Below are 25,601 nucleotides of genomic sequence, written 5' to 3'. Positions count from 1 at the left end.
TCAATCTCTGCCTCGTAGTTTCTGGTAAATGTCCTGGATGTGACTGTGTGTGTGTGTGTGTGTGTGTGTGTGTGTGTGTGTGTGTGTGTGTGTGTGTGTGTGTGTGTGTGTGTGTGTGTGTGTGTGTGTGTGTGTGTGTGTGTGTGTGTCAGATGAGTTCATGGTGTGGAGGAGAGACCACAGCCATATCTAACGTAACTGTCATATCCAACACACACACACACGCACACACACGCACGCACGCACGCACGCACACACGCACACGCACACACACACACACACACACACACACACACACACACACACACACACACACACACACCCCTCTGGTACTTCCTCTGTGTGGTCTGATTTATCTTTGAGTGACTTGTGCTCATCACTCTGACTCAATCAGTTGACTTGTCTATTATTATCAGAAGCAGACAGAAGCCCTTGTTTATGACTTTGGTAAGTTATGATCTTCATTTCTGCAAGTAGATACAAAACAATACACTCACAAACTTATTAATGAGCTTATGTTGTGATGATTTGTCAGATGCCATGTGTTTAAAGGTGCTGTGAGAGTGATCATTTGGGGGATAAACAAAAGGGGTTTGGTTTAAAAGTTTAAGCTCTATATGCCTATAGTAAACATTGCTATAGAGTGTTTGTTCATTAACAATCAGCTCTTTAGTCATCAAGACAATATGTCCGTAAACCAACAAGTGTGTCCATGGCAAAGACATGGCCTTGTCCATGGAGCATTTGAGATATTCTGTTTTACACACCATTATAATGTTCTTATTTTGACCATAATACCCAATTAGAATGTCAAGTCTCCAGGTTTGCTTCAGAATATGTATGATATGACACAGTATGAGTCCACTAGCACTAGTTCCATTTGTGCACACTCAGTGTTATGGGGCCCCTTGCAAATAAAAGAGAAATAAAACGCTAGCACACTGAGGGCTCATATGCGAATAAGTGCTTTTATTGCACCAAATACAAGTGACGTTTCGAGCACACTGCTCTTCTTCTCGTGTGGCTGAACGCCACTTGTCCCTCTAAGAAGTTAGTCGCCGACCACACGGGGCCGCGAAACTAGTTAACAAGCCGGAGTCTCGTTCGTTATCGGAATCAACCAGACAAATCACTCCACCAACTAAAGCAGTGTGCTCGAAACGTCACTTGTATTTGGTGCAATAAAAGCACTTATTCGCATATGAGCCCTCAGTGTGCTAGCGTTTTATTTCTCTTTTAGTATTCTACCCATCGCTTAGCACCTGCCCAACTTGGGTTAGGGATGTGCATGTCAGCTTCCTTTTTTCATGCCCCTTGCAAATAAAACATTTGAGAGTAATAGTTGGACTCCTAATATTCCATAGTGTTGTAGTAAATTAGTGTCCTATATATTCTGAAGAAAACCTGGAGACTTGATATTCAGTCATTGGTGTAAAAAAGAAAACAACATTCGAAGCGTGCTAGAATTTGCCATAGACAAAACCAAGTCTTGCCACGGACACATTTGTCTGCGTACGGACATGCTGCACCCGCTTCGAATGTTATCAGCCCCTGATCAATACCATGAAATGGAGCCAGTATGGCCATAATCGACATACTGAGCGATTCAGCATGTTGTTATCAGTCATTTTCTGGGTTGATGATGCTTTGTTCCATACATACTGTCGACATACAGTTAGGTTCTAGTTTTCGATGGAGATGACAGAGGCGAAGGTCGCATGAGCCGACTCAGTGCCATCCGAGTTATGTCACGATAGGGACAGAATAGTCCCCCCTAACACACATCATCAACCGAGAAAATGGCTGATAACAACATACTGAATCGCTCAGTATGTGGAATATGGCCATACAGGCTCCATTTCATGCTCCTGATCAGGGCTGATAACAGACATTTCATGGGCTGATGTATTAGAAGCGGCATATTGATGACCCCTGATCCTGATCTTCTCAGAGATGAACAGCACGTCTGCGGCGGCGTACTGGGACTACGACGGGGACGATGACAACAGCAGTGATGTTGAGGAGGAGGTGTACCTGTGTGACCGCAGCGGGGACAACCACCTGGGAGCCCAGCTCTCACACCTCTACTTCATCATGTTTGTCCTCAGCCTGCTGGGCAACGGCCTGGTCCTGGTCATCATCTACAGGCCAGTACATTCATGGCTTTCATTTTGTAGTCCTACAACGGCCATCATCAGGGCCGGACTGGGACCTAAATTCGACTCTTGCATCTTGTCCCAGACCGGCCCACCACAACCAGCGCGAACCGAACATAGAAGATCTACAAGCCCACATTGCGTCGAGTTAGTGATGAGTTGTGGGCTTGTATGCTGTTAAATGTTGAGTTAGTGACGCGTTCTGGGCTTGTATGCTGTTAAATGTTGAGTTAGTGACGCGTTGTGGACTTGTATGCTGTTGAATATTGAGTTAGTGACGCGTTGTGGGCTTGTATGCTGTTAAATGTTGAGTTAGTGACACGTTGTGGACTTGTATGCTGTTGTGTTGGCCAGTGTAGGACTACAAATGCAACCCATGAATAGCAGTGGTGGAAAAAGTACTCCCATTTGTTTCTTAAGTAAAAGTCTCGGTTAAGGTAAAAGTCTGGAATTCAAAATGTGTACTTGAGTAAAAGTACAAAAGCATTGGCATCAAAATGTACTTAAAGTACAAAGAGAAAACTCATTACGCAGAATGTCCAATTTCAAGTTTTCAAACGTGTACAAATATTTTGAAAATAGCAGATCTACAAGAGAGACATGACCCCTTACAAACCCATTGTAATTTCCATTTAACCAAGATAGATTAATCAAAAACACCTAATACACGAGGGTGCTGTTTTGTGTTTTTTAACTTTTTTATTGTAGGCCTATTTTTTACCCAAGAAATTATAAAAAAAGGAAAAAATAAATAAAAGAAAGAGTAATCGATATTTAGCATGGGTTACCATCATATTATGCAGGTGTGTACCATGTATTTTTACATGATTTTGAAACATTAACATCATATGCAATTGAGTGTAAAAAGTAGCAGCAGGTAGGCCTAAAGTTGTTTCTTGAGGTGCTGTTTCAAAGAGCAGTTTGTGCAGGTAAAAAACAACAACACATAAACGTGACCAATAACGTGACCCGAGGCCTCTCCTCCTGCGTAGGTTTGAGAAGCTGACCACCGTGACCAACATCTTCCTGCTCAACCTGGTGATCTCTGACCTGATCTTCATGTGCAGCCTGCCCTTCTGGGGCGTGTACCACCAGCTGTCCAACTGGCTGTTTGGCAGGTAGGGTGACTGACCTTTATGGAATAGCCCTGAAAATATTAAAAAAAATATATATATTGTTGTTGTCGGGTGGAAACCTTGTATGTCCAAAACCATTCGTTTTGTATTTATCAATTTGAAAATGATTTAAAACTAGTGAAAATAGCAGGTCTACAAGCACACAACGCCTTGCGGTGAGAGGCGTTGTGTGCTTGTTGATCAGCTATTTTGACTAGTTTTGTGCGACAGTCTGGTATGATGAAGCAGGACTTTACTTTACGAAAACTTTCAAATGTGATAATTAATAATAATAAGGGTTCCATTCATAGAGGTATACCCCAAAAATCACAAGTTTCATTTTTGGGTCGTTATTATACAACTTGGGGGGGGGGGGGGGGGGGGAATCCTTTTTTTTTTTGTTTTTTAGTATTAAATAGCAAAGATTGTACACTGGTGTGAGCTTGTAGATCGTCTATTTCTACGATTTGGCGTATATAGAGGGCTGAAGTGGTTAACCACTTATGGGTCCATTTGGTTCCATTTCATGTGTACACTTTAAGAGTTATGGGGGTCCTCGAAAATAAAAACCACTGACGTCTTAGTGGACTCCTAATGTGCCATAGTGTCATACTATATACATTATAGTAAATCAGTGTCATACATCTTCTGAAGAAAACCTTATTTTAAAAAGTATTAAAAAAGCAACAACAACAATACATAAAATGACCACGGACAAGGCCAAGTCTTGCCATGCAACAGACATGTTGTTGATGAGCCCTGCTGTCTGTCTATTGGCTCTGCTGTCCTTCAAATGAGCTGTTTTGATTGATTGGCAGGGTCAGGCACGTGCACACATAGACATCAAAGGGGGCTTGAGCTTTTTATCCGTCTGTAAAAAGTGCCCTCTCCAGACCTGCAGTTTTTACTCTGGTGAAAGAAATGCAACCGCCCTCTTTCCATGCCATACCTGAAGGCAGCATTCAAGAGAATTGCCTTGTCCAAACTCTCCTGAACTTGAATGCAGCATCTTATGTTGAAAGAATTGCCCTCTGTGTAGACATCCATGCCTTTACACCACATATCCAGGATTGACTTGATTATGCTTAGTTCAGTATGGTATCAAGCACCGAAAATAGCCGACCTCCAAGCTCACAACGTGTCGCGCTGCGACGCGTTGTAAGCTTGGAGGTTGGCTATTTTCGATATTTCCACCAAAGGCCCTTTTAGAAAATTCTGCATGCCCCTGCCTCTCTAACATTCTCTGCACGTCCCTGGGCAGGGTGATGTGCAAGCTGATTGGCAGCGCCTACTACCTGGGTTTCTACAGCTCTGTGCTCTTCCTGGCCCTGCTGACCTTCGACCGCCACCTGGCCGTGGTTTACTCACTGGCACCAAGGTTAGCATCTAACTATTCATTTAGCCAATGTCTGTCTGTCCACCGTCTGACCGTCTGTCTGCATGCTGACATCACTGATACCAGGGACTTGCTGGCCATTGGGAAAAGCGGGACAACTCCCGAACGGTCGGTTCATTCCCGGCCGGTCCAGGCCGGCCATTAGGAAAAAATAAATAAAAATAAAATTTGTTCCATTTTGGGGGCTGGGTGGCCAACAAAGTAAATCGTCACTGTCGGGCAGAAACCTTGTATCTCCAAGTTTCAAATGTGTACATTTTTTCGCAAAGTAATGCACTGCTTCATCATACCAGGCCGTCGCACAAAAGTAGTGAAAACAGCAGATCTACAAGCACACAACGCGTGCGAGGCGTTGTGTGCTTGTAGATCGACTGTTTTCACTAGTTTAAACCAATTTTTTAAATGATAAATACAAAAGAAACGGTTTTGGACATACAAGGTAATGACAAAATATAAATGACTAACCCTAACCCTAACCTAAACCAAACCCTAACCCTAACCCTAAGCCTAACCCTAACCCTAACCCTAACCCTAACCCTAACCCTAACCCTTCCTCTTGTCACTTGTCATGATCTGAAATGGCAAATCTTTGAGTAGCAGCAGCGCTATAGAGAGAGATCTCTCTCTATAGTGCGCCTATAGTGCGCAATGAGGGCCTCTACAACTCTTTTTCCCGGGCTGAATCAGGGGCCCAGCATGTCCCTGGTCTGACCGTCTGTCTGCATGCTGACGTCACTGATACTAAACAGTGTCGCTGCCATGGTAACAGCCCAAATGCTGAAAAAAACGTTAAACTGTTCCCAAATATGGAGATGGCTGACATCATAGACCACATGAGACTGACACAGTAGACAGTATATGTCCATAAATGGGCTTTCCATGATATGGGCTTAATATTGATGACATCAGGCATTTCCATACAGTATGGCCATTCATTTATTAGTGAATACATTTTCCCCATTAGTTTTTTGTTGCAGTTTTTCTCTCTTCAATTTCAGTTTTTAGTCTTTAAAATTCCTTTTGACCCATTAAGACCTGAGGCCGATTCTACAAAAGCCTTCTAATTCAGTCGTTCTCAAACGTTGTCCGTCCAAAGGGCACCCGAAACGCTTTCAAGATGTTGAAACATCCCTGTCTGTCCCCGTATAAAGGCTAAGGAGACGGAGCTACGCACTGGCGTCGTGCGCGGCGGTGTGGCTGCTCAGCGGTCTGGCGTGCGTCCGGCCCCTCATCCTCTACACCACCTTCGTCAACATGGGCAGCGTGTTCTGCGAGGAGTACCCCGGGGACGTCCTGGTCGACCCCCCCGTCGACCTCACCCTCCTGAGGGCCGCCGGGAAGTACCTGCAGCTGGGCCTCTTCTTCCTGTTCCCACTGGCCCTCATCCTCTACTGCTATGTCAGGTTGGGTGTTTTTTTTTTTTCTGTAATTGTATAGACCAGGGGTTCCCAAACTTTTTTGTGTCTGGGCACCCGATAAATATTTGTTTTAATCCGAGGCACCCCTACATTATAATTTTCACTCCCAGCACCTTCTATTTATAGCATATTGTCGTCGGGTGGAAACCTTGCATGTCCAAAACCGTTTGTTTTGTATTTATCATCTATAAAATGTACTAAACTAGTGAAAACAGCCCTGCTGTTTTCACTAGATTTGAGGGACAGTCTTGTAAGATGAAGCAGGGCTTTGCTTTACCAAAAAACTTACACATGTGAAACTTGGAGATACAAGGTTTCTGCCCGACAGTGACAATATTTTAGTGATTATGTTGCGAGGAAAACGTTGAGATAATAGCCATTTTGGTTAGAACTGATTGAAATTCAAATAAATTATTATCAAATTATCTCGCGACACCCCTGGACTGCCGTCGCGGCACCCCAGGGTGCCCCGTCACCCACCTTTAAAACCCCTGGTATAGACGTCTTGTAAATTAATGGGGCTAATGCAGATGTTTAATAATAACTTTACTCTTGAGAGTTAAAATTAACCCAAATGGACCTTGTAAGGGTTAGGAATTTTTTTTTCCTACTTTTGAAACGTTTTGAAAGTAAGCAATTTACCCCGAGTGAGAGGACATTATGCTCTCATAATGTCCGCAGTGAGTGTGTTATCGGACGAGGCGCAGCCGAGTCCGATAACACACTCACTCAGGACATTATGAGAGCATAATGTCCGACCCCGAGTGGTAAATAGCTTTTCTACCACTTTTTCCCGTATACATGAAAGAAAACACATAGTTGTAACTTGCAAGGATCTTAAGTTACAATTATTATTGCCTATAAAACTTCCGCGAGACAGCAGATAGTTCCACAAACAACATCTTCTACTCACCAACAGATGGCGCCAACTCCATACTAATCCATGCGTCTAGCTTACAGCTAAGCTAACGTCAGTTAGAAGTACCGTTCCGGCCGTAAATAGAGGCTGTTCGCTTCCAGAAAGGCATAGGTTCAGAGAAAAGGGGCTTTAAAGTTGGCGGATTGCATTGGATCCAAATAAATCGGCGACTATAGCATGCACGTTAGTAAACATAGGACCGTTGCCACCGTCATTTGTTGGTTGGGGGAAAGGTGTTCCGACTACCTCCTGAAGTCCCCGGATGTACACTGAGGTGCATTGATCTCGGACAAGTCCTCATACAACTTTGCGGCAGTTGTTTTGTCATAACCTCCGGAATTTAGCCAATCAGAATCCAGTATTTGAACACGTGACTAGAAAAAGTGGTAGAAGTGAATGTTAAAGCTTGTAGATCTGCTATTTGGGGTATTTTTGAAACATTTTAAAAGTGAAATCAAGTGTGTCATGGGTTTCATGAATGTATTATTCACCAATGGAAAGTATTTGTATTATCAAGAGCTTATAACTAAATGATAACATTGGATCCATTGAAACGCAGGCCTTTTCCCCGTTTCCTGAAAAGTAACGGTTTTGGACATACAAGGCGTTGGGAGCCTGTCGATATTGCGACATAACATTTGTTCGGCGTTCCGTTTGTTCGACACGGGTGAATGTTAACCTGGTGAAATGCTAACCTGCCGACGCTGGTGAATGCTAACCTGGTGAATGTTAACCTAGTGAAATGCTAACCTGCCGACGCTGGTGAATGCTAACCTGGTGAATGTTAACCTGGTGAATGCTAACCTGGTGAATGTTAACCTGGTGAAATGCTAACCTGCCGACACGGGTGAATGCTGACCTGGTTAATGTTAACCACTATGCATAAACCTAACCCAAACCCTAACCCTAACCGCAGTAAAACTATGCCTAAACCTATCACTAAAACATAAACCTAACCCTAACCCTTATTCAAACTAATGAGAATTGTCCCAAGGTATCCACTGACAGTGACAATATCGTATGTCGTATGGTTCTCACCCTGTAATCTGTACCTTATACTGCTGTACTGTCTTTGGCGACTTAATTTCTCTCGCAGGATCAATAAAGGTCTAAACTCATCTCCTCTTATTTGACTGTATGTCTCAGGATCACCATCACCGTGCTGTCCTCCATGATTGTCACCAAGTTCCAGACGGTGCGTCTCATCCTGGTCATCGTGCTGCTGTTCTTCGTGTGCTGGGCGCCGTACAACATTGTGCTGCTTCTGTACGACAGCGCCACCACCTGCCAGGAGGTCCAGACGCTGGGATACTACCTACAGGTATAGGGCTGTCACGATTATGACATTTTACATTACAATTAATTGTCACTCAAATGATTGCAATATAACCCATTTAGAACGGGTACACATTATAGTGTATTATTATTTTATGCTTTAACTATTGAAAAATCATGAAAATTAGAATTTTGACCTGATTCTATAAGTGTCTTTTGAATCCTTCTAAGGTTTTTTCGTCAAAGAAAGGGTCCTTTTCACTTAACTGGAGCTCAGTTAGTCTGTTCTTGAGAGACTACTATATGTCAGTGGTGCTCAAACTTTTTCCATGTGAAGGACCCCCAAAATGATATTTATTTGGCCACGGACCCCCATCTCAAAATATCTAGTTCCAGGGACCCCCCCAGAAACAACATTTACAAAACGTTCGCTTTAAAAATACATATATTCAAAGATTTGCACACATTTTCACGACTTTTTCAAAAATAGCAGATCTACAAGCTCGCAGCCGCGCTGTGATCTGCTATTTTTCACTGGTTAAAGCATTCAATAATTCTAGGCCTAAAATCGTGTTTTTGTCATTGACAATTACATTTCTGTTCGGCTTGTAGGTTTTGAAGTTGCACATGGCAGATATGAAATTTAAAATCTGTCAAAATTAACACTGCTTGCAGGTCACGCGCAACATGGCGTACCTCTACTTCTGCGTCAGTCCCATGTTTTACACTTTCGTGGGGAAGAAGTTCCAGCGCCACTTCCGGCAGCTGCTGGCGAAGCGCTTCCCATGCCTGAGGGAGCGCAGGGCCGCCAGTCACACCAGCAGGTCCGTTCTGTCCCGGAGCACGCCCAACGGCTCCACCGCCGCCTTCACGCTGCTGGCGACAACCAAGGATACCAAGCCTCAAAGCGACGCGGCACACATGTCGCAGAGTGGCTGCTGAAACATCACATCTATCCAATAGGCTCTATGCACATGCAGCAGCCACATAGGAGAGAAGTTGGGTCCCTTCTCACTTCCTTGAGTGTTACCAATGACACTAATGAAGGCTCCCATTCTTCTCAAACAGAGTCATTGTTACCAATGATACTAATGAAGGCTCTGTTCCATTCTTCTCAAACAGAGCCATGGTGCTGATATTGTGCATTTTGGCTCACTGGAAACACTCTGCTACACTAGTGTAGTGGGTATCAAAGTGTGGTTCCAATTGGAGGTTCCAAATTACCCCTTAAAAGGTCTGAGAGTGTACAAATGGAACCATACATGTTTGAGAACCACTGTGCTACATGAAATGGAACCATGGCGGATTAACCCCCACGAGGGCCCCTTGACGATATTTTTTAGGGCACTCCCACCCTCCACCATAACCCTCTCCCTCCAGACGCGCACTATCCAGCTCGGATTGATGATCATCTGTGGGCCAAGAAAGCACCTGTAGACAACAGGCCACACATTTGATTTTTAATTAAAATATACCTTTAATTTGAGTAAATTGTCAATGACCACACTGCCCAGTTCCCCCAAGGACCCCTGAGAGTCAAGGGCCCCTGGCAATGGCCCCACTGGCCCAATTGTTAATCCAGCCCTGAATGGAACAGAGTTTCATTAGTAGCCTATCATTGGTAACACTCAAGTAAGTGAGAAGAGACCAAACTTTTCTCTATGGCTGCTGTGCATATAGCCTATTGGGTTTTAATTTGGTTGTAATTTGTTTTCTATTTTGTACTTACATTTTTTATCTTCAACGCAGCAGTTTTTTTCTCATATACTGTTTATGCATTTGAATAGTCAGTTATGATGACTTAGTTATGTTGACATATCAATGTAGTTGTCCAAATTGTTGTCTGATTTGTTGTTATCCATAGAGTATATGGTTTATTAACCCTTGTCTAATTTGGGTAAATAAAATCATTATGATTCTGCAATGTATCCTTGTGTCCTCTTTGCTATTGGCTGCTAATACACGCATACTGTATGCTTCCAAAACCCCAGTATGATTCTTTTGAACGAGAACAGATGCACTGGTTTCTGTGTGTGTGTGTGTGTGTGTGTGTGTGTGTGTGTGTGTGTGTGTGTGTGTGTGTGTGTGTGTGTGTGTGTGTGTGTGTGTGTGTGTGTGTCTCTCTCTCTCTCTCTCTTTCACGTGCCTTTATGCGAGTCTCTCACTATCTCTTTCTTTTTATTAAAGCAAATAATACAGCACTTTACTAAAGTACAAATTTGACTTAGCAGCTTTAACTTGTTGAGTGATATATTTGACCATGAGTATCTATACTTTGACTCAAGTACTGGGGTACATATGTCTACATATATTACATACCGTAACTGCCTTATTGCGTCCTGAAGAATACATACATCACAATGCCACTTTTTGTCTTTAGGTCAATTCATTTGTTAACCAGATCATGGTCATAGCACAATAAATTAAAAGAATACACCTACATGTAGCCTACTATATGTACTAAATACAAATAGCTAATGCACTTGTCCACTACAACAGTGGTTCTCAACCTTTTCAGGCTGTGAACCCCAAAATAATCATATTTGAACTGGACACACCCTGACGAGCACAAAAGCCCATTTTCCACTGGCCCAACTCCACACCACTCCACACCACACCGCCCACTTGTGCCAGGTTTTCCACTACAAGGACCTGGGTAGAGTGGTGTGAAAGTGGTACTAAACAGGGTACTAAAAAGTATCCACTCTAGAGTAGGTCTGAGCTAGGCGAAACAAGGCCAAACACATCATAATGACTGATCAACTTTTCATTTAGACCACCAGGATAGTTGTAATACATGATAATAGATTCTATTATAATCTATTATAGTATATTATAATTATCATGGTAATACATTAATACTTTATAATGTATTATAATCACATAATCCTATAATTTAGGATAGTTGTAATACAAATGTATATTGTATTATAATCACAGTTAAAAGGGTCAATTTGTTTCTTACCGATAGGGGTACTTTTGTGTAATGGAAAATGTAGATATTTTTATGTGGTGCGGTGTGGTGTGGTGTAGTGTGGTGTGGTGCTACAACTGCAGTCGAAAAGGGGCTTAAGAGTTGATGCATTACATTTTGTATATCACGGTGTTGCAAGGCGTTGTGAGCATGTAGATCTGCTATTTTCACAATTTCTGCCTCTAATATTTGAAAATTTGGCCAATGTTTAATTTGTCATTTCAGAGTTATTAAAAAGCCTTAAATTGTCACTTTAGAAATGTGCAGATACCCTCTAACTTTATGTTGTTTTTTTTACTGTTGTGTGAGAAAACAATGTTGCACATTAAGTTAATCATCTGGGGACCCCCCAAAATAATATGGGGTCCCGACCCACAGGTTGAGAACCACTGCACTAAAACAATCCAATGGCAGTTAAATACAGCAACTTTGTTTTAATGTAGCCTATCTGATAGGCTATATTATTAAAACACATATAGCCTATGATAGACCCTATCATTGAGTTCATAAGTTCAGGATTGGTCCCAAGTGCAATGATCACAAGTTCAAGGTCCATGAACAAATAATAATTGCATTCTCTCCATTTGAATAAACAAAGTAACTGTAACTGATCGATTTGTAATACATTTTTATTTGATCCAAGACATACTTTTTTGTGCATGTAAGAACATTCTCTTTAGTTTGAAGAGAAAGGAATTAACATGAGCCATCATGGGCAAGTTAGCAAGTACATATCATTATAGGACTATTATTATTGTTAATGAATATGGAATATTCTTCCAAACTATTTACATTTTCTTTCTATTTTACTTAGAATGTAATAGAACAAGTAATGCTACTCTGTTCTGAGTGCTGCTGAATTCTAGTAAAACTAGAAAAACGTAGAGGAAGTAGAGTTGTGCAATATTCAGTCACAGGGACATTGAGCACTAGCTTCTTCTTTTTGATTTGATTTTACTCTGCTTTGGACCTCACAAGTACAGAAACACACACACACACACACACACACACACACACACACACACACACACACACACACACACACACACACACACACACACACACACACACACACACACACACACACACACACACACACACACACACACACACAATGGAATAATATAGAAGCATGACCAATATCAGCTTCGTAGAGTAAACAGAGTGAGCAATATGGCTTGGCTTATTGTGAACAGTAAAGGTACTTTTAGTATTCAGTATTTCCATATTTTGATACCTTATCAACCTTTACCTTTACATAACCTTATATAGGCTACCTACTGTTTAGATAGATAGATAGATAGATAGATAGATAGATAGATAGATAGATAGATAGATAGATAGATAGATAGATAGATAGATAGATGGATAGATAGATACCTTTATTATCCCACAGGGGAAATTCAGTTGCCCAGAGGCAGCACAGCAGTTAAGGTTACAAGTTACAGAGAAGTAAGAAAAAGAAAAAGAGTACTGTAGTACTTTCCAAAGAGCAAGGTATAGGCTGTTTACCTACTAGCCTATACCATGTTTCTCTGGGTGACATGAAAGTTCCATGAAAGTCTGGATGGAAAGTTGGCAGCCAAGGAAGTTTGGTGGAGACAGATGACCTCCAGGAACGGGTGTATTAGGTCAGTGGTCCTCATTCTCAACCCCCTGCCCCTAATGTGTCAGTCAGTGATGATGTCTGTCAAAAAGCAGTGAAAGGCATTTGATTAATTGATTGAAGAATTTATTAGAAGATTGCTTATTTACCCAGGAACCACTTTATGTATCTCATATAACATTGAAAGACAGACGGATAGAACACAGTATGGCCCTACGCATAGGATATCATCAATAACAAAGGGGGGAAAAGCGTTCAAAAAGAAGAAAAAAGGAAAAGAAAAGAAAAAGAAGAGGAAGATATTCACAGTGGAAAGGGGGAGTTAAGTATGGGCTTAGTCTATTACAACAAATGAAAGAAAGAAAGAAAAAAAGAAAGAAAGAAAGAAAGAAAGAAAGAAAGAAAGAAAGAAAGAAAGAAAGACAGACATCTGCGGGTAGGCCTATTTCTTCCACCACTGGTGAGGGAGGTGGCAGAGTTGAACGAGATACTTTTAAGAAGAGAATTAGAACTCTGAGCTCTGCTGATGACATCACGAAGAGAAGCTTTATTCCTACAAACCTTATTATAGATTTAGCCGATTATTGTGGGACCCTTTCTTTAAAAAAAAACAGAAGGTGGCGCTAACGCAACGGAACAACTCCTGAACGGAGGAAGAAGAAGTGACGTAACGGCCAAGCGGAAGTAGGTCCAGTGCTTTGCTAAATGCTAAGGCTAACAACAACAACACATTTCTCTGACTACTAGTGCATGAAACGACCAACCTACGGTAAGTTTTAAACCTCACATCAACACATTGTGTAGATGTACTATCTTACCACGGACCAGTCTGAACACACATGTTGTTGTGAGACCAGAAGCCGGCGAGGTGATATCTTTTTGAATGGACAGTTCCTGGTAGCTGGAGTTGGCTAGCTACAGTAGCTAAACGAAGGCTATACACGTAGCTATTCAGCAGTGGTTGTCAAGCTCTTTTCATGCCAGGGACCCCCGAATTGACACTTATCAGCCCGCGGACCCCCCATTTGAAATGATACGCCAGGGACCCCGAAAAGAGAAGATTTTAAGGCTCTAGCACTGCTAGACTAGCAGTGATTCTCAACCATTTTAATTTCAAGGAACCCCAGTTTGAAATGCATTAGAGCTACGGACGGACCCCCTTTTAATTGTATTTCTTATCTCTGAGACCCCAATTTATATTGGGTCCATTTGGTTCCATTTGTACTCTCTCAGAGTTACAGACCCGTAAGGGTCCATTTAGTTTCTGACAATTTAGCTGGGGTCGGGGACCCCCTGGATCTGTGATTCTCAACCATTTTAATTTCAAGGACCCCCAGTTTGACATGCATTAGGCTACATTTAAATGGCATTTCTATCTCTGAGACCCCAATTTATATTGTAAAATCAATGTTAATTTAACTCTTGAGTGTACAAATGGAAATGGACCTGTTCGTTCGATTTGTACTCTCAAAGTTACAGACCAGGAAGGGTCCATTTGGTTCCTTACTATCATTTAGCTGGGGACCCCCTGAAACTCCCTCAAGTACCCCTGGGGGTCCCTGGACCTCACTTTGAGAACCACTGAGCTACTGTATATCTGGCTAGCTATCACCAAGTCTGTCAGTTTCTCAATTTTCTTTTTTGACTATCTGATTGTATTAAACAACGTCAAACTCACCAATATTGCGGCTCTATGGAAAGCTTGACGTATCCTCTTGAATTATCCTCTTTCTATCTGCAAAGTGTTTGTTTCATAAAAATCCACCCTAGACATGTTATGACTTAGTTACTTTCTGTCAAAAAAAAAAAAAAATGTCTGCTCAGATTTCTTGATAGAAAGTAGCTCATAACATGTCTACGGTGGATGTTTCTGAAACAAACACTTTGCACAGTTTGCAGATAGAAAGAGGATAATTCAAGCTTTCCATAGAGCCGTGATATTGATGAGTTTGACGTTTAATACAATCAGATAGCAAAAAAAAAACTGTTTTAATGCATTGGCTGCCTATGGGAGGTATTGCAACCCTAGATTCAACAGATTAAAAAAAAAATCTAGTGTTGCAATTTGCGGCTAGGTTCAGCTTGTTGTTATTTTATATTTTTAAGTGTAGCAACAGTGAAAACGGCACATTTTAGGTAAACCGTGCTCTCATTTTACATTCCACAGACCAGAAGACAAAGCACTCTGGCCACACTCAGGTGTTTAGACAGATATCTGGTGTTGTGTTTATATACCTTTGCGTCCCCTCTCAAACGACCACTTTCCCCGTCGGGCAACCCGAAAGCAAACGCCACCTGCCCAAAAGCTTTATTTACTTGAGTCCTGACTGCGGCGGGTGGGCAACCCTTAGTGTCATTGCCTGTAACGTCAACAATACGTGCTCCTGCCGACGTTTCCGACAGGCTGTCCGAACTAGTTTGGAGAGTCAGGAGCATATGGGAGTGCAGGGCTATTAGACCAGTGTTTCCCAGTTCCCACACTATTTCATGTCTTGTCAACAAGGACCCCCACATTGATTTTGGTTGAGCAGACCCCATCTAAAAAGAACACATTATTTTTTATTTTATTTTTATTGTTTTAAATATATTTTTCGAATCTTTTCAAAAAATAGCAGGTGTACAAGCTCACAGCTGGGCACAAAGTGACGTGCTGTGAGCTTGTAGATCTGCTATTTTTGAATAATCAACATATATGGATGGAAGTGGTTAAAATGATTGTGATGGGTTTGTTAACTACTTTCTATGCGAACCCGCTGGAATTTAGGTATGCCATTTTTTCCCCACAAATTCCAAAAAGTAAATAATAATACAAATAATTATCTTATAATGGACGATTTACTTTTCGGGCAAGTAGAACATGACCTGTACTTGCCGGCGTCAACCCCTGCTCAGAGTAATTTACAGTAAACAAGGTAAACACAAGGTAATACATCAAATGCATAGAGACGGTGTAGTGCCTCAGTAATCTAGGATCATGGATGAACCAAGACCTAATCAGTCTAAGGTAATACCGAGGGATGTTAGGTAAACTGTGAAAAGTGCACTTTTTTCCACTTTTCACAGTTTTGGGTGGCCAAAATATTGCCCAAGGAATGTTTTTCATGCAAAACAAATGCTTGCAATGGTTTCAGAATGATGAAGAACCCCTAGTTTGACCCCTCACATGCTACTTAAAGCAGATTTTTCATTTCTTTTTTTTATAGTTCTAGTGGAGTCAATGGGACAGTGAATATACAAATGGCCATAACTTTTTTTTCGTGATGTTTCCGGCAGAGCAGGCCTCTCATTCTGTGGACCTTAATGACCAAACTAATAGATAAAACAGACATAAAAAGTGCGGCAGAACATCACAGGTCCTCTCCCATTTTGAGGGACTGGATCCCCGGTTAATAGCTTATCTTCAGTTTTCAAATTCAGACGCTTCTTTTGTCTTTGACAGCAAACTCAACTAACTCCATCTATCTACTGCTGCGTCTTTCCTCAGACGCCCTGTGTCATTGATGCTGATCCTCCTGTGTGAAGGTCTTCAGTGTCAGGTGTGTGATGTCCTTTCCCCGCAGCAGGGGGAGGCAAGCCAATAACGGCCTGTACCCCATTCCCCCAAACCCCCAGCATCACCTCAGGCAAGCCCACTCAAGTCCACTCAGCCATAACAGCAGGTAAGCTTGGGGGGGGGAAATATGTTTGTGTTCACATGTTTTAGTTTATTTCTTAGAAATACTTAAAGGGCCACTTCACCTCTGGGACAATCCTATCTTATTTTATTGTTGTTTGGGACACGATTATATATATATATATTTTTTATTGCGACCGTAGGTCGCATTTACTATCAAACCCTGCACAAAGTGTAAGTCCGTCCGTCAGTCCGTCAGTCTGTCTGTCACACCTCTCACGTCACACTCTTGCCCTGCTCATATCTCCGCAACCGTTGCCCCGATCCATGCCACATTTTGCACACACGTTCCTTACCTGCCAAACTACAACCTCCAAGGACCCCCGGAGCTCCAGGGACCCCCAGCTCCCTGGGGGACCCCCAGATGTAAGTGTAAGTCCGTCAGTCTGTCTGTCACACCTCACACGTCACACTCTTGCCCTGCTCATATCTCCGCAACCGTTGCCCCGATCCATGCCAAATTTTGCACACACGTTCCTTACCTGCCAAACTACAACCTCCAAGGACCCCCGGAGCTCCAGGGACCCCCAGCTCCCTGGGGGACCCCCAGATGTAAAAAATGACCAAATGTGCTAAACTGACCAAATGACCACCCCAACGGGGCTGCTCACGGGGAATTCCCGGGGACCACCCACTCCTGGTGCTCCAGAACGGATGCAAAAGTGGTGGCGCCCCCAGTGGAGGACCCCCTACACTGCAGCTCACATAAAATGCCGTAACTCCGGCTAGGAGCGACCGGGACAGCCGGGGCCGGTACCTATTCGTCCGCCTTGCCGGCGCGGAGACCCCACCCCTCATTTCTCACATGGCCCTCTTCTAGCGCCACCATGAGGCCGATTCTTGCAAAACACATTTTTGGACACTGCTCCTACAATTTTTGCCCTAAAATCACGCAAATCGGTACACAGTATGTCTACACTCATCCCATCAACATGAATCTCTCCCATATAGCGCCACCTCCAGGCCGATTTTTAAAAACACATTTTTGGACACTGCTCCTACAGATTTCGCCCTAAAATCACGAAAATCACTACACAGTATGTCTACACTCATGTCATCAACATGGATCAGGAAGATTTTGGCAAAACACATTTTTGCCCTATTTGTGGAGATAAGTGACCTATGGTCGCTTATCTCCCGATTAGGGAGCCTTACTGGTAGTTATCTTTTGTGTTCAGTCTGTTTTTTGAGATATTTTAGTATTTCAGATGTACTGGTGATGCGTTTTGCATCATCAGTGATGCGCTTTGCCTTTGCATCATCAGTGATGTGTTTTGCATCATATGATGCAAAATGCATCACCAGTACATGCATCACCAGTACATGCATCACCAGTACATCTGAAATACTAAATACTAAAATATCTAAAAAAAACAGGCTGAACACAAAAAATAACTCAGGATTGTGTTGATCGTGTCCCAAACAACAATAAAATAAGATAGGGTTGTCCCAGAGGTGAAGTGGCCCTTTAACAGGCTTCCCATGGTCATGAAGTTCCTGGGAATTTAGGAAATCAGGTTTCCAGGCCCTGGAAAAGGTTTGGAATTAATCAATTTTTTTTGGAAAATGTTTGAATGTTGTTCTCTCTGTCGGGAGGAGCCTCATTATGTCCAAAACAAAATACAAATAAAAGTAGAAGATCTAGGTTTCTGCCCGACAGCAATGAAATAACTTTGTACCTTTTTGTCCAACATTATACATATTAAAATGCAGTGCTGCCACGTGATACTTAGCAAGTGATGGGGCGCAGTGTTCATTTTGTCGACTAAGACTAAAAGACTACAAGATTTTGATATTTTGTCGATAAGACTAGACTAGACTAAAACAGTCCCAAAAGACTAAGACTAAGACTGTTATTTGTGTTATTCAAAAGACTAAGACTAAGACTAAATCTAAGTCTAAGACTAATGGCTGAAAAAAATTACACTGGCATGTAACTGCAATGAAATTAAAGGCAAATACATATTTTATGTATGGTTTATTTTGACCAAGTAACAGGCAGTAGAAGACAATGACTTGTTCATAATTATGTGGTTATATTAGGCTAAAAAACCTATCCTAAAAGACGAAGACTAAAAGTCTAAGACTAATCCCAAAAGACTAAGTCTAAGACTAAAATGTTTTGATATTTAGTCGACTAAGACTAGACTAGACAAAAATAATTTCAGAAGACTAAGACAGGACTAAGACTAAACGGTGTGTTATTCAAAAGACTAAGACTAAGACTAAATCAAAATTTGCTGAAAAAATTAACACTGATGGGGCGGCATTGGCTCAGAGGTAGAGAAACCGTCATTAGAACACAGAGGGTTCCCAGTTTGATCCTGGGCTCCCCCTGAGTTAATGTGGAAGAGTCCTTGAGCAAGACTCTGAACCACTAGTTGCTCCCGGTGAGCAGGTTGGTGCCTTGCATGGTTTCCTCCGCCATCGGTGTATGAATATGTGTGTGAATGGGTGAATGTAATGCACAATCTAACGCGCCTTGGATAAAGGCACTACAATGGACATCGGAATCGTCCAATATCAAAAATCAGCAGGTATGATATCAAACCGGCCATTTATAAATACCGGTTTTATGCCAATTGACCGATCGCTATGCCCCTCCTAAAGCCGTCCTTGTCCAATGCCAAGTTAGCAACAGGTTACTAACGCAGCAGACTTGGCAAGCTGCCATGGCGGCGCGCATCGGTGTCTGGCTGCTAGATAGAGATGGGATTTATGGTTCTTTGAAGTGAACCGGATCTCTGAGATCCGTTCCTTTCAAAGAGCCGTTCAAAAGACTGGCTCATTTTAGTTACTGGTTACTTTGTAGATTTTGATTATGATTGTAAATCACTTCCACCCATATAGGCCTATACATTTTGGCCATTGGATACATTTCTGGCATTTGAAAATAGGTGATCTACAAGCTCACAATGTGTCACGTTGCGATGCATTGTGAGCTTGTAGATCGGCTATTTGCAAATGATTTTTCTACATTTTACTCATTGGAAAACCTGTGAAAGGACATTCTGCATAATGAGTACGTTCTAATATTGGTACTTTAAGTACATTTTGAAACCAATACTATTTTACTTTTACTCTAGTACATAATAACATTCCAAACTTGATTGCAATTTGCAGTATTGATATGTTTACCTAAGTAAAGACATGTAGTACCTTTCCCACCACTGTTCATTAGAAAGGAACGGCTCCCTACTGTGAACCGAATCATATCGTTCATTTCAAAGAGTCGTTCAACAGACTCGATTCGTTCGCGAACGTCCCACCCACTCGCTTCCGTGTCACAAACACTGAAACAAAAACAGAACGGATTGCACTGACCTACACAAACCCACGGGAATAATTTAGGAGCACTTCATGAGAAAATATAACTGGTAAAACTTGTGTACTGTATGTTAATCTGACTTTAGTATAGGCTATTGTTTTCTTCCTGGACGTGCGTTTGTTTGTGGCAGGTTAGTCTGCAGCTGGGTGCTATTGCTGCACGCCGCCATGGCAGCTTGCCAAGGCACCCGCCTTAGTAACCTGTCGCTAAACGTGGCATTGGGCAAGCACGGCTTTAGGAGGGGCATAGCGATCGGTCAATTGTGTCTATGACACTGCACAGCATGATGCTCTGGTTCTGTGACTAAAGTAAACATTAGCAAGTAGCAGCCAGTCTACTTCGTGGCAGCCTACAGAATACAGATGGTGATGATAACCTTTGCAATGTAAGGATATATTCCATAATCCTGTGTCAATGTCGTCTCCAAAAAGAAGGGAAAAAAGCATGCGTCACCTGCTTTCCTCCTGACTAGTCCAGACGGTCATATTAGACTGGATATTGTCTGTGATTTTGGATATTGTACTATTGTGATTGATTTGGCATTAGTGTTCTTCTAGCTTATTGGTACTCAAATCTGTCTTGTAGGCCTACTTGGCCTGAAAAAAAGGGTATTGGAGCAACCCTATTTTCTAGTTCTTAGCTAAAGAAATCAGTATCGGCTTTGGCAGGTCAGACCTTCATAAAACCGGTGGATCGGTATCGGCCAAGAATTTTGCAATCGGTCCATCTCTACTACAAATGCACCATTCACCATTTACATTGTTAGCATATAGATCTGTTATTTTTGTCACATCACGCCTTTGCTCGAGTCTGTGCATTCATTGGTAGCACACTGGTTTAAGAGTCTCATTATTGCTCCCTAATAATTTAGTAGCCTTTTACTTGAATAACATTTTTTGTGTGTATTTGTTTGTAGCTCCCATGTTCAAGCACCGCCTCATCGACAGTACGACTGGATCCAAACACCATCCACCCCACCTGCCAGGTGGTTCACCAGCTTCGATGAGCCACCCCCACCCCCCACACCCGAGGGTGCTCCCAACACAGCCCATGTAGCCAAAGGACGCAAGTAAGCTACTCCTCCCCCTCTCACTCGTTAGGCCTGTCCCAATTATTATTATTACATAATATATTTGAGAAATAGGCAACTGTTTTGCAAAATAGTCATAACCGTTTCCACGTTTACATTTTTTTCAGACATTTTCAAATATAGGGTTAGATCTAAAAGCTTACAACGCGGCTAATTTCCTGTAAACGTTGGCCCCAGAATCAGGGATCATACAGATGCTGATGCAAATACTTCGGGGCAGTGTTTCATTTGGGACTAACGGCGACGGTAACCTATCATGATTGGTTTTCAAGGCAGTAGGCGGAGGTTTATCCACAGCGTTGCGTTGTTTCCCTCACACTCTGAGGGAACGCGGACATTATTTGTTGGCCGGCGGATCTCGCCGCGTCCTCCGACTTCTCAAAATGACGCAGAGGGGTACACGACTCCTGCTTCTGTCTGCTTTGAGTAAATGAGGAGGGACATGGCTCCCCCTGCTGTCTACTTTGAGTAAATGAGGAAGTGATCTGCGGTGGAAAACGACTGATAAATCATAGTGATTTTATCATTATAATGGATAAGCCTAAACAAACCAGTTCACATGAACAATACTGATGTAAAATAAGATATCTGAACGGCTACATTTATTTATACAATTAAAATGTCATTAGCCAGCACAATTATAGGGGGGTTTGCCCAGACTTCTTTTTCTTCCGATCACCAAAAGAAGTCTGGGTTTCCGAGGCTATTTCCCTCATAACATTACCCACGTGTGGTACCGGTTCAGTCAGCGTCTCAGCGACAAATCATGGAGCGGTTGGTTGTGAAGGAAGGCTCGGAGTGACTGTCATTGACAGCACAGTCAAAAACAAATTGAGGTGAGCTCGGCTGGATGAAAAGGTTGACACAGGGAAGCCGTTCTGGTGTGCAACAGAAAGCTGTTATATGGCAGCAACGGTAAAAAGACACTTTTCAAGCACAGCAACAGCTGCATGGGGAGGGTGGGTCCGCTGTGACAACTTAAGTCACATATTGGGACAAAGTTGGGATTTCTTTTTTTTTTTTTTTTTTTTTGGCTTTAACCCGTGAGATCTACAAGCCTTATGTTGCCGGGCGCCGTGAGCTTATAGATCTGCTATATTCACAATATTTCTTATCTGTGGAAGCGAGTGAATCAAAATGTAATGCCTCAACTCTACAATTCCAAGTGCTTGTCAGGATGGGGGTGGCAGGGTTCCCACGGTCATGAAATTCCAGGAAATATTTTGAAATTAGAAAAATATTTTTTCCAGTACTGGAAAAGTTTTGGAATGTATCAAGGGTCCTGGAAGGTCCTGGAAAAAATAGCTATGCATTGTCTTTGGTTATTGATTTCGTTAATACCTCTGAAATGACAAATTAAACATTGGCCAAATTGTCAAATATTAGAGGCAGAAATTGTGAAAATAGCCGATCTACATGCTCACAACGCCTCGCGAGGCGTTGTGAGCATGTAGATCTGCTATTTTCACAATAGAACCGTGTTATACAAAATTCCTCAACTCTTAGTGCTCGTCAGGGTGCCGGGGTCCCCAGTTAAAATATGATTATTTCGGGGGCCACGGCCTGAAAAGGTTGAGAACCACTGGCATACACTACCTGTCTTTGGGCATTGCACATTGGAGTAAGCGACCTGTTATTGAGCTGAATTATTGTTATATAGTCCTGGAAATCGGGATAAATATTCTGGAAAAGTTGTGGAAATGAATTGGTAAAAATGTGTGGGAACCCTGGGGTGGGGGATTATACTTTGCTAAAATTGGCAGTCTTCTGTGCTGGTGCTCAATGTTTCCAGGAGGCAGAGTGAAGACCATGACACGCAGCATGCCTCCTCCAAGCAGCAGCGCGTGGACTCTGCCCGGGACGTCCCAGCAGCAGCAGGGAGCTCCAGCCAGGACCCCCCACCGCCTCCCGTAATGTCGCCCAAAGTGCCTGCTCCGCCTCGGAGCCACAGTCGCCTCCATCCCTACGCCACGGACAAGGTTTGTCCTGTGTGTGTGGCTGGTATAGACAGGGTTCCCACGGTCATGACATTCCTGGAAATATTTTGAAATTAGAAACATATTTTTCCAGTACTGGAGAAGTTTTGGAATTGATCAAGGGTTCTGGAAGGTCCTGGAAAAAAATAGCTATGCATTGTCTTGGGTGATTGATTTTGTTAATGCCTCTGAAATGACAAATTAAACATTGGCCAAATTGTCAAATATTAGAGGCAGAAATTGTGAAAATATCCGATCTATATGCTCACAACGCCTCGCAACGCAATGGCAAGGCAAAAAAGCTTTTGCCTGATGAAGACGTAAAGTCGAAGCGTTGCAGTTGCCTATAATAAAAGTAAGTTTTTGGAGCATATGAACAGTGTGTGGGCGTTTTTCTCCTTCCATTATCTGATACCTTGATGTCCAGCACCTGGCCTGAATATAGGCTTGAGATGTGCACACAATCTTGTCTATGAATTGGTTCTAGGCTTAACATAATTGTTATAAATATTTTCGTGAAAGTCTATGAGGAAAATGAACTGGAGATCTTTTAGTGGGACCAGTAAACCACGCCCACTGCAATGCTCTGTAGGGCTGTCACGATTATGAAATTTTACTAGTAACAATTATCCCTGCTGTGTCTGTGCGTGTGCGTGTGCGTGTGTGTGTGTGTGTGCGCGCGCGCGCGCGTAGCTGAGCAGTCAGATGGTGGAGGTGTACGAGTCGTGTCACCAGCAGCTCAGTGACCTCCAGCAGAAAGAGGTGTTCAGGACCTGGCTGCAGCGAGACATCAACAGGCTGTTTCCAGGTAACACACACACACACACACACACACACACACACACACACACACACACACACACACACACACACACTGACTAGGGCATTCACGAATAGTGATTTTTAGTATTCGAATTATTCGACCTCAAATTATTCGAATAGTCGAATATTCAACAGGACTGTCCAAACTGTCAAATATTAAGTAAGCAAGAGGCGAACATTGTGAAAATAGGCGATCTACATGCTCACGGCGTTGTGAGCATGTAGATCTGCTATTTTCACAATATTTATCTGTGGAACTGATTCACATTAAATGTAATACCTACAATTCCAAGTGCTTGTCAGGGTGGGGGTCCCCAGTTCAAATATGTTTATTTTAGGGGTCATGGCCTAAAAAGGTTTGAGAACCCCTGGTATAGAGCATTAGCAAATGTATCCACCAGGGGCATTGACAACTCATTCTCATGACTTCCTATCTAGCCAAGCTTTATAAACTATATATATATATGTATTTTTTTTTTTTTAAGATTTGTTTTTGGGCTTTTTATGCCTTTATTTGATAGGATAGTAGACTGACAGGAAATGGGGAGAGAGATGGGGAATGACATGTGGCAAAGGTCGGCCGGATCGGGAATCGAACCGGCGACGCCAGCAGGCATCATAGCCTAGTATGTGGTATGTGCCTTGACCACTAGGCCAGCGGGCGCCCCTAAACTATATATTTTTTAAAGAGAGAAAAAATATATATATTCGACTTCGGTGAACAACGTCGAATAGTGACTTTGATATTCGAATATTCAAATATTTGGTGAATACCCTAACACACACACACATTCCGAGATAAAGCCGTTTCTTTGCATCAGCAATGAATAGGAGCCTATGGAGATTAGACGCTAACTGATGCTGGCGGCTGAGTTGCATCATGGGATATGTAGTGTTTTCGCTCACCAGGTAACACGTCCCTGGACATAACGGGGCTGTGGCACCGCTGCCCCATAATTCTTATCAAGTTCCTGGACGTGTTTAGCAGTGGAATTCTTAACACATTCAATGCCCAAAAATGGCTGTTTTTTTTTTCAATACCTTTGAAAAATCTCAATAAAAATCTAATATTCTCTGTTGCGTGTGCACGAGCACGACTCTCGTAGAATACGAAAATAACCGTTATGTGTGCACAACCCTCTGTGAGGAAAGTGGGCCTGTCAGATTTAGAGATGTTACCGATCAATCTGCAATGGATCGGATCGGGCCGATCAAAGCGTGATCGGCGATAATCGGTGGTTTAGATCAAAAGGTAAATTCACCGATCCGATCGGATCGGTGCATCCGATCAACCAGCCGTTCAGTATGCCCACTTGAGGCCATTTTGGGGTATTGATTTCCACAGTGCTGAAGGAATAATTAGTTACTGCTATGATAATAAATACATAGTAATGCTAGTAAATAACTATATTTAAAAACAAATATATAAATGAATTCATGAGTGAATGAATGAATTAAAGTTAAAACATTAACATTTAGAAAATATAAATAATAACTTGATCGGATCGGTGATTGATCGGTATCGGGTGATCAAACTTTTGTGATCGGTGCTCGCTGATCGGTTCCAAAAAACCTGATCGGACCGTCCCTAGTCAGATTGCAACATGCTGTGATCAGATCACTCCATAGACAAACGTGGTAAGTGTTTTTTTGCAAAGCCCGGGTGAAAAAATATAAAGTAAAATGTGATGCTTCCGATCACGTCATGTCGTCATCGGGCGATGTCCCCCTGAGTAAAAAATACTTTCGGGTCATCCAGTGTGGCCAATTATCGCCTAGAATAGCCGAGAACGCCATCAAGCACTTGGGCACTGAAAGGACCACAGTATAGTTCTTATTTGTTTTCATTTTTT

At 42.4% G+C, this 25,601-nt stretch overlaps 2 protein-coding genes across 2 annotated transcripts in view; both read left to right on the top strand.

The window, feature by feature from the left end:
• Nucleotides 1-1,953: 1,953 nt before the first annotated feature.
• LOC308295378 (C-C chemokine receptor type 3-like) lies at nt 1,954-9,221 on the top strand (the record flags this gene model as incomplete). Its single annotated transcript, XM_080738433.1, has 6 exons — nt 1,954-2,147; nt 3,149-3,274; nt 4,533-4,649; nt 5,819-6,070; nt 8,151-8,325; nt 8,955-9,221. The coding sequence occupies 6 exons, from the start codon at nt 1,954-1,956 to the stop codon at nt 9,219-9,221; spliced, it is 1,131 nt and encodes a 376-aa protein (XP_080594559.1).
• Nucleotides 9,222-13,536: 4,315 nt separating this feature from the next.
• Nucleotides 13,537-25,601, top strand: part of tent2 (terminal nucleotidyltransferase 2) — a 28,489-nt gene continuing 16,424 nt past the window's right edge. Inside the window, exons 1-5 of the mRNA XM_080738264.1 lie at nt 13,537-13,628; nt 16,344-16,518; nt 20,777-20,929; nt 22,743-22,929; nt 23,620-23,734. Coding sequence (XP_080594390.1) covers nt 16,403-16,518; nt 20,777-20,929; nt 22,743-22,929; nt 23,620-23,734 — 571 coding nt within the window. The 5' untranslated portion in view covers nt 13,537-13,628; nt 16,344-16,402. The remainder of the gene's footprint in view (nt 13,629-16,343; nt 16,519-20,776; nt 20,930-22,742; nt 22,930-23,619; nt 23,735-25,601) is intronic.

Source organism: Nannobrachium achirus (assembly GCF_963921795.1).
Source record: "Nannobrachium achirus genome assembly, chromosome: 12".
Classification (NCBI taxonomy): domain Eukaryota; kingdom Metazoa; phylum Chordata; class Actinopteri; order Myctophiformes; family Myctophidae; genus Nannobrachium; species Nannobrachium achirus.
The sequence above is the reverse complement of the archived record's forward strand: the minus strand, read 5'-3'. Positions and strand labels throughout refer to the sequence as shown.